The 19,291-nt window shown below is 41.7% G+C and overlaps 1 protein-coding gene across 3 annotated transcripts in view; it reads left to right on the forward strand.

Moving 5' to 3' along the window:
* The window catches only part of TTBK2 (tau tubulin kinase 2), a 182,015-nt gene that overhangs the window by 118,746 nt on the left and 43,978 nt on the right, over positions 1–19,291 (forward strand). For all 3 annotated transcript variants that reach the window (XM_073552670.1, XM_073552669.1, XM_073552671.1), the window contains 3 exons: positions 17,795–17,860; positions 18,207–18,299; positions 18,641–18,766. In XM_073552670.1, coding sequence (XP_073408771.1) covers positions 17,795–17,860; positions 18,207–18,299; positions 18,641–18,766 — 285 coding nt within the window. The remainder of the gene's footprint in view (positions 1–17,794; positions 17,861–18,206; positions 18,300–18,640; positions 18,767–19,291) is intronic.

The following is a 19,291-nucleotide window of genomic DNA, read 5'->3' on the forward strand; positions in this document are numbered from 1 at the left end:
TTTCCGCCCGCTATCGGGGCGAGGGTGTATGCGGTGGAGGAGGAGCTAACGTGTTTTTTTGTATACTTAGTGTCGGCCTCCAGACGGCAGTAGCACACACCCACAGTCTCTGTGTCCCCCAATGAGCGTCTCGGAGAAAAGGATTTTACGGTGAGTACTCACAAAAATCCATGTTTCCATTACAGAGAAAGGAGACAACAGTTGGTGCTCATAAAGTTCTATGAAGATCTGCAAATGCTGTTTCAGTAGAACTTGTAGCAGAATGACTGCCTGTCTTTGGCTCCTCCCCTTTCTATAGAAGCTTCCGAGCACCAACTGTCATCTGCTATCTCTGTAATGTGGAAAGTTCGTTTTCACTGAAGAGAGATTTTGCTAGTGCAATGGGAATGAAAGATCAGTCCTGGAGGAGAAGGAAGCAGATTTCTATAATAAGATATATTACAGAGTTTCTTACATTCATGTGTACTATTAATTTAATAAATTGAAAACTTGATACATTATTGTTTCTGTATATGCCATCACTTAACAAGAGGGGAGTATTCCTTTACCCCCTTTGTGCTGAATGATGTAACTGTACTTTGCTGCTGGGGTTCACAATTGTAAAGGGGGCTGAGGAGCTTTTCTCCCTCGACACGTGGTAGTTGCCGGCTGTGATATGTAACCTGCATCTTTCTCCAACAGCCGGAGTTGATCTCTGCCCCTCTGCAGTTAATCATTTAGACGTTGCTGTCGATCTCTGACAATGACGTTTAAATTAAGTAATTGCAGATTGACTAAAAAATAGTGTGTAAAGAATGGAAAAAAAATATACATTTTTTTTAAATTATTCCTGTTACCGCCTGTTAAAAATAAAGCAATGAAAAACAAAAACACGTTTTGTATCGCCGAATCTGTAAAACTTAACGTAAAATACAGTAGTAAATGGCGTGAGGAAAAAAAAAAAGAAACCCCAAAATTGCAATAATAAAAAGTGATCAAAATGTTATATTTACCCTGAATTAATATCAATGAAAGTTTGCTCGATAAGCAAAATAACAAGATCTCGCTCAACTCAATTGACTGAAAAATGGTGAAAAAAAGTTATTTTTCATGGAAAATGGAGACACAAGCTACACTATTATTATTTTTATTATTATTATGCTTTTTTTCTGTTTTTATTCAAAAAATAAAATACAATCTTAGTTTAACTGTAATAGTACTGACCTTGGAGAATCTTGTATTCAGGTAATTTTTCCAATAAAATGAACACCATAATTCATAACTCAAAAAATTATCGAAGATTTACATTTTTTTCACCATTTCATCCCACTTTGAATTTTGTTGCTGTTGTTCAGGACATTGTAAGGTAAATTATACGATGTCATTCAAAATGGGGTGGAGGGAGAGAGAGCCTTCATATGGATATACTGACGGGAAAAGGAAAAAATAGGACACGTGGAAGAAGAGGGGGCATGAAAGCTTTAACGGGTAACCATTGTTTTAATTTATTCAATAAATCAAGAGTCCATATGGAAATAAGCAACTCTGTAATAAATCTTATCAGAGAGATCGGCTTCTTTCTGTGATAAAATTCAGAATGATCAAAAATCACAATTTTTCGGTAAAATCTGTGTTTAGTGAAAACAGACTGTCCCATTACTGAGATTGGAGATGGCAGCTGCTACGGATACAATTCTATGTAGATAGAAGGGAGAAGATTTAGAAAGAAAATACTAAGTATTTTTATGTGTGTGTATATATGTATATTTACAAAAGTAAATTTTAGATATATTTCTGTACAATATTATATGTATATATAGTTTGTGTGTATATTTTTCTTTTTCTGTATTTTAGTTTGATTTCCATAGTGCAGACTTTAATGGGAATCCGTTAGCAGGTTTTTGCTCCGAGAGCAGCATGATGTAGGGGCTGAGATCCTGATTCCACTGATGTGTCGCTTACTGATCTGCATGCTGTCCTTTGGATGCTATCACAATTTTCTCTGCTGCAGATCTCGGAATACTGAGCTGTGTAAAACCCCATCCACACCACTTATTAGAAGCTTACTGTGTATAGGCAGAAAGCTGCCAATCGATGTTGGGGCTGGGTTGCACAAAGCATTTGACTTTGAGGCATGAAAGACCTAGTCATGTAGTGATAATCTCCTTGTGATTAAACATTGATTTTATTGAAGCAGAAACACAGCCCAGTAACTGACACATCACTGGAATCAGGGTCTCTGTCCCTGCGTCATGCTGTTCTCAGATTAGGTTTGCGGTCAGACCAGCTTCTAATGACACCAACATTCTCCATCCATATACAAAGGCTCTGTGCGCCCTTACTGCTCTCGGACATGGGACTTGCTGTTCTGCATGGCTCCCCATTGTACAGAGCAGCCTTTTCTGCTTGTGATTTGCTTCAGTGCGTCCATCATGGGGCCTTGGATTGACCATGATTTTCGGCGTATGTGTGGGTGGACGTCAGCACTGATCATGTTGCTAGACACAAATATAGATGGAAAACTATAATCTGGCTCCATATGCTCAGAGCCTGGAATGTAGTAATGTAGATGCAGCTTTTCTCATGTGTCAAAACCTCTACTCTTGCTTGATGTGTACAGGGTTATATTTGGAGCTCGCATTCATTAATGTGCAGCCTCCAGTCTTCATTCCGATTCGTAACAAACGAGACAGACATAATCCTGTTTAATCAGATTATCTGAAATTAATTTTCATACAAATTTTCTCCCGTTATGAGCGAGGCCAGGACATGGCAAAACTCTGGGCCGTCTCCCTGCACAGAAGAAGCCATTACCAAATGTTGTAGTTAGTCCATCTGAATGAACCCAACTTCGGCCTCATTCATACCTCCGTTTTGTTCATGGATCGAACACATACCCATTATTGTCTATGGCACTGTTCACACATCTGTGTTTTTGTTTTATTTTCGGCCCGTGGCTGCAAAAAAATGAGACATGTCCACTTTTGGTCCTAGTCACAGATTAAAATCACAAATATATGTCTAGTGTCATCAGTGTTGAATCCGTAGGAGAAACATTTCAATTATTAATTTTTATTTTTTTGCATTCGAGAAAAACCCTGACAAAATGCTAATAAAAATCTTATTTTTTTCTTTTTTTAGTTTCAACGTTTTTATTGAAAAGAAAACATCATTTAACATGAAATACATTCACATTAGAGTACAAGGATCCCCTCACAGGGGGAAATATTAAAGAAAAAGCATGGGAAACCTATATAGTATCCTTGACTTCATTGTCTTAGTTTGAAAGAATTGCTAAACAACGGTTTTAACATAACTAAATTAGGTTAAAGGGGGGGGTATACATTGAGTGTCAATAATATAAGGTGAGTCGACGGGAAATACTAGCATAAGCGGTTCAGAGTATATAAATATAGACAGTAACTCCCTTGTCGATAAAGATATCATCCTAGAGAGGTCCTCACCATTGAATGCCTGGATCCAAGGTTCCCATACACCTTGGAAAGCATCGAAAGTATCGGATCTAATGGCTTCTATTTTTTCATAAAGCATTATCAAATTAACCCTTCTTTTCACCTGCTTTATTGAAAGCGTCTTAGTTTTCCAACTGCTAGCTATGTGGTTCCTGGTTGCCATAGTGATAAAATCAATAAGATGACAAGTCTTATTATTGGCATTGACTGGTCTGTCCCCCAGCAGCAATACCGACGGAGATAAAAAGAATTTCCTATTTATGGCTGTATTAATTAATTTGACCACATCCTTCCAGAGAGATTTCACTATCGGACAAGTCCACCATGTGTGGAGCATGTCCCCACTATCACTACACCCCCTAAAACAGTTGCCTGGGATTTTGTGGTAGATGTTGTGTAGGAAGCTAGGCACATAGTGAATTCTATGGAACAATTTAAGGGATGTCTCAGTAAGCGAAATTTGATTGCTCCCCTTCACAATGTTTCCGTAGCACCTGTACCACCTTTGTGGTGTGAGGGAGATTGGTAAATCTGCTTCCCACTGCTCCATAGACTTCCGTTTCAAGCATTCTCTAGGTTGGTTAAATGTGGAGTAAAGATGAGATATAAGGCCGTTACCCAATGGCTCGTATAGACATTTTAATTCGTAAGTTGTGGGCTTTGTATTTGTAGAGTCAACTGTTAGATTTTGTAAAAAATGAAAAATTTGCTCCAGTCTGAAAGCTTCCGATCTTGGTACTTGATATTTTGTGATGAACTCTTGTTTTGACATTAGTTTAAAGTGAGTAGATAGACTTTGCAGTCTGGTTAATTTATTCTGTTGCCACCATGCGTGATTCCTGGAAGTAACTCCTGGTGGAAACATGGGATTGTTAAACAGGTTTAGAAGTGGAAAGGGTTGGTGATTGTAATGCAAATTGAAATCTATTTGCTCTCCAGACACGTAGAGAATGAAAAGTGTGTGGCGAATGGAGAGCTAGATCTTTCGGCAAAGGTCTTGTAGCCCAAATTAAGCTTTCCAAGGAGTATGGTGCTATATGGGAGTTTTCTGTTTGTGGCCAGATGGGCGCGTGGTGTTCTGCGTTTACCCCTGCCAGCTGGGCAATCTGGGCCGCTTTATAGTAAGGATTGAAGTTCGGCAGCGAAACGCCTCCCTGTCTTTTGTGTCTGAGCAGTATTTGCTGGGAGATACAAGGTTTTTTATTGTTCGTTTTGAAGGTCACTAGAGATATTGGGATGGGTAGAGATCGGAATAAATATAGAAATTGAGGCAATGAGACCATTTTTATGGAGTGCACTCTTGCCAGGAACGAGAGAGACGGAGAGGGCCATTTTGATAGGGATTGTGTTAGTTTTTGAAGTGGGGGGGGGGGGTATAGTTATGCTTAAATAGAGTGGATTTGGATGGCGTAAGATTTATTTCTAGGTAGGTGATATATCGCTTCGTGCGTCGGAAACAGAAGTTCTCTATTATTGAGGCTTGTTCATCCGAAGGGGTGTTCAGGAACATAATTTCTGATTTATCAACATTGACCTTTAAACCTGAAATTTCCTCAAACTGTTTAAAGGTACTGTCACACTTAGCGATGTACCAGCGATCCAGACCAGCGATATGGCGCGGTCAGGATCACTGGTACATCGCTAAGTGGTCGCTAGTGAGCTGCCACACAGGCAGATCTCACCAGCGACATCGCTGGGGACGGGGGTCGCTACTTACCTGTCAGACGAGGCGATCCTGCGTCCTCCCGCCCGGCTCCACGTGAAACAGTCCAGCCTGATCTCGCGCGATCAGCGATAACCAGTGGGGGAGCGGGTTGTAGGTAAGTATCGCAGCACGGTGGCTCAGTGGTTAGCGCTGCAGCCTTGCAGCACTGGGGTCCTGGGTTCGAAACCCACCAAGGACAACATCTGCAAGGAGTTTGTATGTTCTCCCCGTGTTTGCGTGGGTTTCCTCCGGGCACTCCGGTTTCCTCCCACACTCCAAAGACATACTGATAGGGAATTCAGATTGTGAGCCCCATTGGGGACAGTGATGAAATGTGTGCAAACTGTAAAGCGCTGCGGAATATGTTAGCGCTATATAAAAATAAAGATTATTATTATTAAGTATCACACACAGCGATATCGCTAGCAATATCGCTATAACGTCACAAGTTATAGCGATATTGCTAGCTATATCGCTTAGTGTGACAGGCCCTTAAGTGTGCTTATAAGATTAGGCAGACATACATGTGGGTTTGTCAGAGTTAAAAGGAGGTCGTTGGCAAACACTGACCTTGTATTCCTGTTACCAATAGATTGACCTGAGATATCAGGGTGTTAAGGTACTGTCACACTTAGCGATGCACCAGCGATCCCGACCAGCGATATGACGCGGTCAGGATCGCTGGTGCATCGCTAAGTGGTCGCTAGTGAGCTGCCACACAGGCAGATCTCACCAGCGACATAGCAGGGGTCGGGGGTCGTTACTTACCTGTCAGACGAGGCGATCCTGACGTCCTCCCGCCCGCCTCCACGCGTCGCTCGTCGTCACAGCAGGAAGCCCAGCAGGAAGCTGACGACGAGAAACGGTCCAGCAGCTTCTCGCGCGATCAGCGATAATCAGCGGGGGAGCCGGTCGGAGGTAAGTATCAGACACAGCGATATCGCTAGCAATATCGCTATAACGTCACAAAAAACAGTAACGTTATAGCGATATTGCTAGCGATATCGCTTAGTGTGACAGGCCCTTAAACGTATCTTTTACGCCAAAGGTTCCATTACCATAGCGAATAGGGCTGGGGATAGGGGGCAACCTTGCCTAGCTCCCCTATTAATGATTATTGGTTTAGGAACGGTTGAAGGCAGTTTTAAATATGCTACCGGGTTATTGTAGAGAAGTTTAAGCGAATCAGTTGTTGCAATATCCCCATTCTATGCAATATATTAAACATGTATGTCCATATAACGGTGTCAAAAGCTTTTTCTATATCTAAAGCCAGTACTGTCATGGGGGTTTTACGTTTATTGGCGGTATGAATAAGATTTAGATTCTTGCGGATATTGTCCGGGGCTTGTCTTGTTGGAATGAATCTGACCTGATCTTTGTGAATGAGGTTAGGCAAACATTTATTAATCCTATTGGCAATTATAGAGGAGAAGATCTTGAGATCCAAATTCAATAAGGAAATGGGCTTGTAGTTTTTTGTAAGTAATGGGTCCCTCCCTTGTTTTGGAATAACTGTGATATGTGCTGTGTAGTATTCTGGTGGCATGGCTTTACCTGTTAGCATGCTATTACAGTATGTTTGTATATGCTTCAGCAGGATGTTTGAGAATTTTTTATAATATAGTGCAGTCAGCCCGTCGGGGCCTGGAGCTTTCCCAGTTTTTAGATTTATGGTGGTATTTTTTTCCTTTTCGGAAATAGGAGAATGTAGTGTAGCGGTGAAAGTCGGGGTTAGGGACGGTATTGGTACATTAGTTAGGAAATCATCCAATTTGGGTAAAGAGAAATTTGTACTATCTGTATACAGTTTTTGATAATATTTTTGAAATGTTTCAGAAATTCTGTTCGGGTTGAAAGTAATTTGAGACTGCTCATCTTTTATGGAGAATATGGAATTTAATCTCTCTTTTTGTTTTAATTTTCGTGCAAGCATTCGTTCCATTTTGTTAGAAAATCGCTAAAATGTTGCTTGTGTCCACCTGATTGCTTTTTCAGTACAAGTCGTTAGTAAAGTTTTTAATTGTAGTTTTAAATCGTAGATACGTTTAGTGAGCTATAGTGAAGGATTTGATTGATTGACGATTTCTAATTTATAAAGTTCATTTTCGAGGATGAGTTGCTCTTGGAGGCGGTTTCTTTTCTTTTGAGAAGCTATTCTAATGAGTACGCCAGTGATATATTTTTTATGGGCCATCCATGTATTGCCTATAGAGGTATCGGGGGTGGTGTTTGAATGAAAAAGGCGTTGAGCTCTTGCTCAATCGTTATTCTTGTATGGCGGTCGGATAACAAAGATTCATTTAACCTCCATGTATATAACCTTGTATTTGCTACTTCTAATTTGAACACAAAGTACACTGTCATGATCAGACCATGAGGAGGGGACATGTCTAGAATACATCAGTGAAGGTATGTTTTCTGAGTTAGTAAGAATCCAAGCTATCCTGGAATATGAGTGGTAAACATTAGAGAAATAGGTATAACCTCTTGTTTGTCTATGAGATTCTCTCCATGTAGCAACTAAATGATGGGCTTGGAGGATATTCTCAAGTATAGTTTTTCCTTCTTTGACATGTCAGGCCTCTTATTATTGGAGCTATCAAGGGTTGGGTTTACAGTTAAATTAAAATCGCCACCCCATGTGATAGTGTCGTAGGAAATGGAATTTACGGATCTAGCAAAAGATTTGATTGTTTTCATTTGTAACGTTGGAGGGGCATAGCAGTTGACAATACAGATTCTTTTTTCTTGTACCATTCCCCAAAGAATTATATATCTACCCGCTGTGTCTGCAACCATACCCTCTTGTATAAATGGCAAAGAGTTATGAAGTATGGCGACTCCTCTCGTTTTTTTTATCATGAGAAGCCTGTAAAAATCTTGTGTAAAGCTTATGAAAATATTTGGGAGATGAGTTATTGGAAAAATGAGTTTCCTGTAGAAATAACACATCAGGGGAATGTTTCAGGTAGTCAATAAAGGCGTGTTTTCTTTTTATCGGGGAATTGAACCCTCTTACATTGTGTGACAGCGTCCTATACATTTAGTTTGTTTAAGGGGTTTCTAATTAAATCGACTAATGAGGTAACACTTGGAATAGGTTGTTTCACGTCGACTAACAATCTGGTTACATGTTTAAATCTCATCAACACTCTGGTAGGGAAAAGTGGGGTGGTAAGGTGAACAGAAATAAGGTAACAGGAGAAACGGTCACAACCATTGAGGGGCCAGAAACAACAGCAGTCCAAAGTGGAGTGGCACTTACCCCAGGGGCACAGCACTCCGGAATTAGAGAAAAAAAAAAAAAGTAATATCATTCGTAACACGTCATGAAAGACATCAAGTAATAATATTATCAGAACAATGTCTCAGTATTTTGATTGCTCATTTTAGGTCCGTACCAGGACTTGCGTCGACATATTTTTTTTTTTTTTTTTAACCCCTTCACGACCTTTGATGCCACGTAGGCGTCATGAAAAGTCGTGCCAGAACGACCCATGACGCCTATGTGGCGTCATGACTTTAAAGCCCCCCTGCGGGTCGGGTGACCTAGGTCACTGAAAGGTCACCCGACCCGCAGATACAGGGGGCTTTGTTCTTCGCCACAGGGGGCGTGGCTTCGCCCCCACTTGGCTACGATCGCTCTGATTGGCTGTTAAAAGTGAAACAGCCAATCAGAGCGATAGTAATATTTCATCAATGAAAATTGATGAAATATTACAATCCAGCCATGGCCGATGCTGCTGTAGCATCGGACATGGCTGGAGACACCGATTCCACCACCCCCCCACCGGCGATCGCCCCCCCCCCCGCAACTGAATGACAGCGGTGATCTGCCGCCGCTGTCATCATCTGCCCCCCTCCCATTCCCTCTGCTCCCCGCCAGATTCCGATAACCCCCTCACCCCCTCTCACCTCCCCCGGCACCTTCTAAGTCCTCCTGTCGCTCCCGGTGTCCGGCGGGTCCGGTTCATGGGCGCCGCCATCTTAGAAAATGGCGGGCGCATGCGCAGTGCGCCCGCCCGAATCTGCCGGCTGCAGATTCCATTCTTTCATTTTGATCACTCTCACAGTGATCAAAATGAAAGAAAAAGTAAATAAACCCCCCAATTATCACCCCCATAGGTAGGCACAACTAATAAAATAAAGAAAATATTTTTATTTTTATTTTTCCATTAGGGTTAGGGTTGAAAAGAGGGTTAGGGTTGGAAAGAGGGTTAGGGTTGGAAAGAGGGTTAGGGTTGGAAAGAGGGTTAGGGTTGGAAAGAGGGTTAGGGTTGGAAAGAGGGTTAGGGTTGGAAAGAGGGTTAGGGTTGGAAAGAGGGTTAGGGTTGGAAAGAGGGTTAGGGTTAGGGTTGGAAAGAAGGTTAGGGTTGGAATTAGGGTTAGAATAAGGGTTAGGGTTGGAATTAGGGTTAGCATTGGAATTAGGGTTAGGCTTGTGGTTAGGGATGTGTTAGGGTTAGGGCTGTGGTTAGGGGTGTGTTAGGATTAGGGTTGGAGTTAGAATTGAGGGGTTTCCACTGTTTAGGCACATCAGGGGGTCGCCAAACGCGACATGGTGCAACCATTGATTCCAGCCAATTTTGCGTTCAAAAAGTCAAACGGTGCTCCCTCCCTTCCAAGCCCTGACATGTGCCCAAACAGTGGTTTACCCCAACATATGAGGTATCAGCGTACTCAGGAAAAATTGCACAACAACTTTTGGGGACTAATTTCTCGTGTTACCCTTGGGAAAATAAAAAATTTGGGGCTAAAAAATTATTTTTGTGGAAAAAAAATGATTTTTTCATTTTCACGTCTCTGCATTATAAACTTCTGTGAAGCACTTGGGGGTTCAAAGTGCTCACAACACATCTTACATACGTTCCTTGGAAGGTCTAGTTTCCAAAATGGGGTCACTTGTGGGGGGTTTCCACTGTTTAGGCACATCAGGGGCTCTGCAAACGTAATGACGACCGCAGACTATTCCATCAAAGTCTGCATTTCAAAACGTCACTACTTCCATTCCGAGCCTTGACGTGTGCCCAAACAATGGTCCCTCCCCACATATGGGATATCAGCGTACTCAGGACAAACTGGACAACAACTTTTGGGGTCCAATTTCTCCTGTTACCCTTGTGAAAATAAAAAATTGCGAGCTAAAAATTCATTTTTTGAGGAAAAAAAAAGATTTTTTATTTTCATGGCTCTGCGTTACAATCTTCTGTGAAGCACTTCGGGGTTCAAGGTGCTCACCACACATCTAGATAAGTTGCTTGGGGGGGTCTAGTTTCCAAAATGGGGTCACTTGTGGGGGGTTTCCACAGTTTAGGTACATCAAGGGCTCTGCAAATGTAACATGATGCCCGCAGACCATTCCATCAAAGTCTGCATACCAAAACGTCACTACTTCCCTTCCGAGCCCTGACGTGTGCCCATACAGTGGTCATCCCCCACATATGGGTTATCAGCGTACTCAGGAGAAACTGGACAACAACTTTTGGGGTCCAATTTCTCCTGTTACCCTTGTGAAAAAAAAATTGCGTGCTAAAATTCATTTTTTTTGAGGGAAAAAAAATGATTTTTTATTTTCACGGCTCTGCATTATAAACTTCTGTGAAGCACTTGGGGGTTCAAGGTGCTCACCACACATCTAGATAAGTTCCTTGGGGGGTCTAGTTTCCAAAATGGGGTCACTTGTGGGGGGTTTCTACTGTTTAGGCACACAGGGGCTCAGCAAATGTAACATGACGCCCGCAGACCATTCCATCAAAGTCAGCATTTCAAAATGTCACTACTTCCCTGCTGAGCCCCAGCGTGTGCCCAAACAGTGGTTCCCCCCCACCTATGGGGTACCAGCGTACTCAGGACAAACTGGACAACAACTTTTGGGGTCCAATTTATCCTAGTACCCTTGTGAAAATAAAAAATTGCCAACTAAAAAAATTTTTTTTAGGAAAAAAAAAGATTTTTTATTTTCACTGCTCTGCATTATAAACTTCTGTGAATCACCTGGGGGTTCAACGTGCTCATTATGCATTTAGATAAGTTCCTTAGGGGGTCTAGTTTCCAAAATGGGGTCATTTGTGGGGGAGCTCCAAAGTTTAGGCACACAGGGGCTCTCCAAACACGACATGGTGTCCGCTAACGATTGGAGCTAATTTTCATTTCAAAAAGTCAAATGGCGCTCATTCCCTTCTGCGCCCTGCCGTGCACCCAAACAGTGCCCCCCCCCCACATATGGGGTACCAGCATACTCAGGACAATCTGGACAACAACTTTTTTGGTTCAATTTCTCCTGTTACCCTTGTGAAAATAAAAAATAGCGTGCTAAAAAATCATTTTTGAGGAAAAAAAATGATTTTTTATTTTCACTGCTCTATGTTATAAACTTTTGTGAAGCACTTGGGGGTTCAAAGTGCTCACTACACATCTAGATAAGTTCCTTAAGGGGTCTAGTTTCCAAAATGGTGTCACTTGTGGGGGAGCTCCAATGTTTAGGCACACAGGGGCTCTCCAAACGCGACATGGTGTCCGATAACGATTGGAGCTAATTTTCCATTCAAAAAGTCAAATGGCGCTCCTTCCCTTCCGGACCCTGCCATGCACCCAAACAGTGGTTTATGACCACATATGAGGTATCGGTGTACTCAGGAGAAATTGCCCAACAAATTTTAGGATCCATTTTATCCTGTTGCCCATGTGAAAATGAAAAAACTGAGGCTAAAAGATAATTTTTGTGAAAAAAAAGTACTTTTTTTTTTTTTTTTTTACGGATCAATTTGAGAAGCACCTGGGGGTTCAAAGTGATCACTATGCATCTAGATAAGTTCCTTGGGGGGTCTAGTTTCCAAAATGGGGTCACTTGTGGGGGAGCTCCAGTGTTTAGGCACACAGCGACTCTCCAAACGCGACATGGCAAGCGCTAAATATTCCAGCATATTTTCCATTCAAAAAGTCAAATGGCACTCCTTCCCTTCTGAGCCCTGCCGTGCGCCCAAACAGTGGTTTTTGACCACATATGAGGTATCGGTGTACTCAGGGGAAACTGCCCAACAAATTGTAGGATCCATTTTATCCTGTTGCCCATGTGAAAATGAAAAAATTGATGCTGAAAGAAAATTTTTGTTGGAAAAATTAAAATGTCCTTTTTTTCTTTCCATGTTGCTTTAGTTCCTGTGAAACACCTAAAGGGTTAATAATCTTCTTGAATGTAGTTTTGAGTAGCTTGAGGGGTGCAGTTTTTAGAATGGTGTCACTTTTGGGTATTTTCTGCCATATAGACCCCTCAAAGTGACTTCAAATGTGAGGTGGTCCCTAAAAAAAAATGGTTTTGTAAATTTTGTTGTAAAAATGAGAAATCACTGGTCAACTTTTAACCCTTATAACTTCCTAACAAAAAAATATTTTGCTTCCAAAATTGTGCTGATGTAAAGTAGACATGTGGCAAATGTTATTTAGTAACTATTTTGTGTCACATAACTCTCTAGTTTAACAGAATAAAAATTCAAAATTTGAAAATTGCGAAATTTTCAAAATTTTCGCCAAATTTCTGATTTTTTCACAAATAAACGCAAAAATTATCGATCTAAATTTACCACTAACATGAAGCCCAATATGTCACGAAAAAACAATCTCAGAATCGCTAGGATGCGTTGAAGCGTTCCAGAGTTATTACCTCATAAAGGGACACTGGTCAGAATTGCAAAAAATGGCCAGGTCATTAAGGTCAAAATAGGCTGGGTCATGAAAGGGTTAAACCTAGTCATGTAGATGGAAAAAGACAGATGTCTGAGTTAGGCCGTAGGATATGCTGAATACCACCAGGTGTGGGAGGCTAGTAGTGATGCAAATTGCCCTTTGGTGGGTTGCTGCCCGGGCTGTCCAGTGCACAGAGTATCGTGGACTCAAGAGCCTGCTTGATGGATTGCAATTTGGCATGTCTTTCTTTTGAAAAGCTCTTGAGTTTCAGAGAAAACATAGTTTGAAGAGCCAGTTGAGGTCCATAGAGAGAGACCCCAGCTGACATATCCCTGTATTACTCTAGTTGATTGACAGGTCTTTCCCATGTGTGTATATGGATTTTGTCTCCTATTGCAGTTCACAAACATTGTGAATATTGCTGAACTGAAATAAGACAATGCCAATGTACAAGAAAAGCTTCTGTCTTTCCTCTTTTCCCTTCCTTCCTCTTTTCTTTCCTTCCATCCTCTTTTCCCTTCCTTCCTCTTTTCGTTCCTTCCATCCTCTTTTCCCTTCCTTCCTCTTTTTGTTCCTTCCATCCTCTTTTCCCTTCTTTCCTTCCTTACTTCTTTTCCTCCATTACTTCTTTTCCTCCCTTCCTCCTTTCCTTTTCTCCTTTCTTTTCTCCTTTTCCTTCCTCCCTTCTTTTATCCTTTCCCTCCCTACCTTCTTTTTGCCTTTCCCTCCCTACCTTCTTTTTGCCTTTCCCTCCCTACCTTCTTTTTGCCTTTCCCTCCCTACCTTCTTTTCGCCTTTCCCTCCCTCCCTTCTTTTCGCCTTTCCCTCCCTCCCTTCTTTTCGCCTTTCCCTCCCTCCCTTCTTTTCGCCTTTCCCTCCCTCCCTGCCTCCCATCTTTTCTCCTTTCCCTCCTTCCCTTCTTTTCACATTTCCTCGCTCCCTTTCCACCCTTTCTCTTTTTTCCTTTCCTTCCATATCAAGAATTGACTGCTCATAGTGAATCCTTTGCGTCTGAATTGCTAATTCTGTTATGTGCCGGTATCGAACGTTCACATTTGGAAATTCACTAAATATGCCGTCATATCAAAAAACTCTGATTTTATGTTCTATTACTTTTTTAATATCATTTCAATTGCAAATTAATGTTCCAAGTAGCTGTAATGTTACAGACTTAAATGGAACCTGTCACCGGTTTTGGCTGATACAAATTACGGCCACCACCTTTGAGGGCTGATATGCAGCATTCTATAATGCTGTATATCTGCCCCCAATCCCGACCTGTAAGAGAAGAAAAATAACCATTATTATACTCACCTGTGGAGCAGTCCGGTCCGATGGGTGAGGCTGGTCTTGGTCCGGCGCCTCCCATCTTCTTGCGATGCCATCCTTGCTTCTTGTTGATGACGTGACCCTGCGTCATTCACACAGTCACCTCATCATCGTGCTCCTGTGCAGGCGTACTTCTCTGCCCTGTTGAGGACAGAGGAAAATACTGCAGTGTGCAGTGCTGGGCCTTTCTGACCTTTCCTGGCGCCTGCGCACTGCAGTACTTTGCTCTGTCCTCAACAGGTCAGATAAGTACGCCTGTGCAGGAGTGCTTTGCCGGGGAGCCTGTGTGGATGACATAGGACACGTCATCCACACGAAGCAAGAAGGAAGGCAGTATCGCAAGAAGATGGGAGGCGCCGGACCAAGAATAGCGACACCCCTCGGATCGGCCCGCACGCCAGTGAGTATAATTAAAGTTATTTTTCAGTTCTTCCAGGTCGAGCTGGGAGCAGATATACAGCAATATAGAATGTTGTATATCAGCCCTGAAAGGCGGTGGCCATAACTCGTATCGTCCAAAACTGATGTCAGGTTCCCTTTAATTGCGGAGTGCTCCTATCCAGTATAATGACGAGTCTGCCCAGCGCTCGAGTGTATATTGGGGGGCCTTGGGACGACAGTTTCTTAACCTGCATGTGTGATGTGGGTGGAGGCAGAGAGTCAGTATATAAATCTGGCCATAAATATGCTACTTATCTAGCTGGGTTCCTGTAGGTTTATGAATGTGACCAGGCCCTCCTGTAAATCATATGTCCACCTACAAGAACCATGTCACAAATGATATATTGACATGCTGTACATAAGTACTGTGATTACATATGCTTCATTTCTTGTTCACTGATAAGTTAATGCTTGTATTACTTATGCTACAACCTAGAGCTGCTTATTGTCATTAGAAACAGTCAGCAGGTTTGTTGTGAGACATATTTGAATCTGCTTTAATGCAGAAAGTACCGTAATTCCATTTACTGTAAATATTGCTTTTTCCAATCTGCTCCTGGTTTGATTGTCCCTCTCAGTAATACCTGCTGGATGTAGTCTGAGTGTGTAGAAGGGGGGCTCTGTTTACTCACTTTGAGTTTTTGCTGATCCCACCATTCATCTGTTCTCCCACCTTTTTACCCTTCAGATTCTGCCATGGGTTCCCTGCTCTATGATGATAGAACTTGTGTGATGCCTCTTTGTTGCGTACAGGGGATTTTCTAAAACCGCTTGAGATCAGCAAATTATTTTGTGATTGTCAACTTCCAACTTTTTGCATTTTTCCCTTCTGTGTAGATAATGTTTGGATACATGCTGGTCTGAGATCAATCTAAATTCAACCCCATCTGCAAATTTAATGTATATGTTTATTAGCAAATTTACAAAATGTTTGATTTTTGTAATAAAATAAGATAATTTAATATATCAACACAACTTGTATAACAAGTGGTTTCTCCAAATTCAACACAAAATGCCACTTTTACTCACTACTGCAGCCTCAAAATTATTTTACCACCTCATGACGATCGTCTTTAGCACCTAATAAAGCCTATTTGGCTGTTCTAACCTGTTGCAAATGTGATGCATATCCAGACACCAGCTTCTGGTAGTGTTCCTGAATATTCTTAGGCTGGTTTCACGTTTTTTTTTTTTGCGCTGCGCATCCGTGCGCATGCGTCATGCGTACCTATGTTTAACATGGCGTATGCATGGTCTTGCGTTTGCATGCATTCGTCTGCATTTTCGTGCGCATGCGTTTTTTCAAGGTGTGTGTATAGACGCACCAGACGCAACCTGTTGCATTTTTGCATCCTTCCAAAGGCGTCAAAAAACGCATGCGTTTGCGCACGGAATGCGTCATAACGCATTACAGTCTATGGGAACACAGGCATGTGCATGGACATGCGTACGCCTGCGTTTGCGTACGCATGCGTTTTACGAGTAAACGTGTGTAGGCACTGGTTTGATACCTAGAGAACGAATGCACATAAACGCATGCAAAAACGCATGATGCACAGCGCACAAAGACGCTAATGTGAAAGTAGCCTTAGTAATATTCTTGGGTTGTCAAATAGTCTAAAAAAAAAAATGTAATAGAAGAGATTGCTGCCATGCGAAGAGAAAGATACAAAAAGTTAGTAAAGGCATTAAGTGTTCCTAGAGATATACGGTAGTTGGAAGCGGGGTTCAAAGATAAAGGAACACTGAACACATTACCTGGATGTAGAGAAGGCTACAAGCGCTGCCACCAAATTCCTTAGGAGGCAAGCAGTCAAAAACTCTCAAGTGACTGCAAACCACCTTCAGCAACATTTGGTGGCTGCAGGCACTGAGGTTCCACTTCACATAGTAAGTTGCATACTAAACACTGAATGGTCTCCAAGATAAGTCTCTACTGACCCAAAAGCAACAAAGAATTTTGGGATTCTATTCTGTAGAGCAATGACACAAAGCTAAACGTTTTCTGGCCTATGGGTCAACAGCATGTCTAGAGGGGGAAGAATGAAATATATGCTGAAAAGAACATCATACCTAGAGTGTGAAGCATGGCGGTGGCTCTTGTGATGCCTACAGTAAAGCCTGATGGTAGCTTGCTTAATTTCTATGGTTGTAGACCTTCTGTAAAACTAATGCTAAATAAATAACACTTATCGCACCCAGAAATGGTATAGGGAGGGTGATGGGTATTAGTTATATTATATTTTTATTTCTGTGTGTGCGATGTGATTTACTTTGGTATTTTTCTGTCTGTAATGTTTCTGTCTTTTTGAAAAACAACAAATGAATATAATTAGAAACTTGGTGGTAGATTGGTGATGCCTACAGTGAAGCATGACTGTAGCTCGGCAATGTATACAATGAAGCATAGCGGTGGCTCGGTGATGCCTACAGCGAACCTTGGGGGTGACTCAACGATGCTATGGGCTGCTTTGCTTTCTCAGCGTATGAAGGCCAAGATGGATTCAATGAAGTATCAGGAAATTATGGGAGAAACAAATCATTTTTTCTAGAAGCCGAAGCTTGTGTGTCATTTTTACTTTCCAACAAGACAATGATCCATACATACCTCACCAGGGCTTGCTTTCAGAAAAAAAAGTTATGGAAAAATCAGGAGTGCCTGTTAAGTCTCTTGACTTGAACCCATAGAAAATCTTTGATGTGATTTGAAGAAGGTGGTTGCAGCATGTCCATGAGGAATCAGCTAAAATTGTTGACTGGCTATTCATTATTTGTAGCAGGTCATAACAGCCGACAGGGGATCTTTTAAGTACTAAAGCCGCTTATTCAGAAGTTGAATAATTTTCAGACTGCAGTAGTCCCTAAAAGTAACATTTTGCGATGAATTTGGAGAAACCCTTGGTTACGTTTATTGGGTTGCGATATTACAATTTTTCTTGTTTGATTTATTGTAAACAAAAATTGTGTACATTTTTCATCTGCAAAGGTGTTTGAATAATTTTGATTGCTGGTGTATACCGAAGACTGTGGAACTGAAATTGCTGATCTCATATCTAGAAGAGACCCAAATGTAGCTGCCATATTGGTGTGGTCTGTTCAGTATTATCCAAAGTCATGCTGATTGAAGATGCTATTAAGAACAATATTCACTTTTAATCTGATTATTCGCTTTGATTTCTAGCCTCGCGCTGTTGCTGGATTTCGAGGAACAGTACGATATGCATCTGTCAATGCGCATAGAAACAGGGTGAGTAGGGGGTGATATTTTTAAAAGGTTTTTCTTCAATCTCTAAAGAGATTAGATTTCTCCTTTTAGTTAGGAGAAAGTTGGTCACCTTTTTATATACCTTGGGTCACATGCACAGTAGCGACATTTCTGATTTATGAGGTGGTAATAGAAGCTAAACAGATCCAGGGTTGGAGTATTATAATATTTGATTTATAATTTTTTTTTCTTTTGTTTGTTTCGATATTTTTATATCACTTATTAATAAATATAATCTGATATTGTGTTGTCACAAAATACTTGGTGGTTTTGAAACAAACTTGAGTTTTTCCATTCAGTTCCTTCTTAATGGGTTTGTGTCTTGCAGGAGATGGGCCGCCATGATGACCTGTGGTCTCTATTCTACATGCTGGTTGAGTTTGTGGTCGGTCAGCTACCCTGGAGGAAGATAAAGGACAAGGTATGGTTACTACTAGAGTTATCCATCATGACAAATTTTACATACCTCTTCCATTCAGGAACACCCCAAAATTGACATTGAAAACACCTTTTGTATAAATTTGTCCCGGGTCACAATACAAACTTCCGAACCCCCCAAGGATGCTTGGGAGATGACTGAACTATTCGTAAATCGACGTCGGACCACAGTTTCTTTTTATACATTTACATATATTAAAATGCTTCACATCTACCTGACTATACGTCACTCTGTAATATATTTGCATCCGTCTTTACTGTAGTGACATACTAAATTATCCTTGTTCTCTTCAATATTCTTAACCAGAAGGTTTTGCCTCATAGGAACAAGTGGGTTCTATTAAGGAACGATATGAACATCGCCTTATGTTGAAGCATCTCCCCCAAGAATTTAATGTATTTCTTGAACACATCAGTGGATTGGACTATTTTACAAAACCAGATTACACGGTAGGTACTTTGCAAGCATTGTGAAAGGGAACCTGTCAGCAGTTGTATTTGTGCAAAGCTGTAGGATCCCCATGGCCTCTGAAGGGCGCTGGAGGCGGGCTCCCATGGCCTCTGAAGGGCACTGGAGGTGGGCTCCCATGGCCTCTGAAGGATGCTGGAGGCAGGCTCCCCTGGCCTCTGAAGGGCGCAGGGGGTAGGCCCCCAACCCTGGCCTCTGAAGGGCACTGGAGGCGGGCCCCCACCCCTGGCCTCTGAATGCGGGCCCCCCTCATGGCCTCTGAACGGTGCTGTGGAGTAGGTCCCCCCTGACCTCTGAAGGGCACTGAAGGCGGGCCCCTCCTGGCCTCTGAAGGGTGCTGGAGGTGGGCATCCCCTTTGTTGACTCTATGTATATTAATTTTATATCTTGAGTAATAAAAATAAAATAATAAAGATATGGATTCTGCACAAAGAAATGTCAGCCACTTTATGAGTATGATAACATTTTTTTTGCTGCAGGTTTTCCTACATCAAAAAAACAGTGTA

This window comes from Dendrobates tinctorius, unplaced genomic scaffold, assembly GCF_039654945.1.
Source record: "Dendrobates tinctorius isolate UK_male_01 unplaced genomic scaffold, ASM3965494v1 ptg000194l, whole genome shotgun sequence".
In the NCBI taxonomy this organism is placed as follows: Eukaryota; Metazoa; Chordata; class Amphibia; order Anura; family Dendrobatidae; genus Dendrobates; species Dendrobates tinctorius.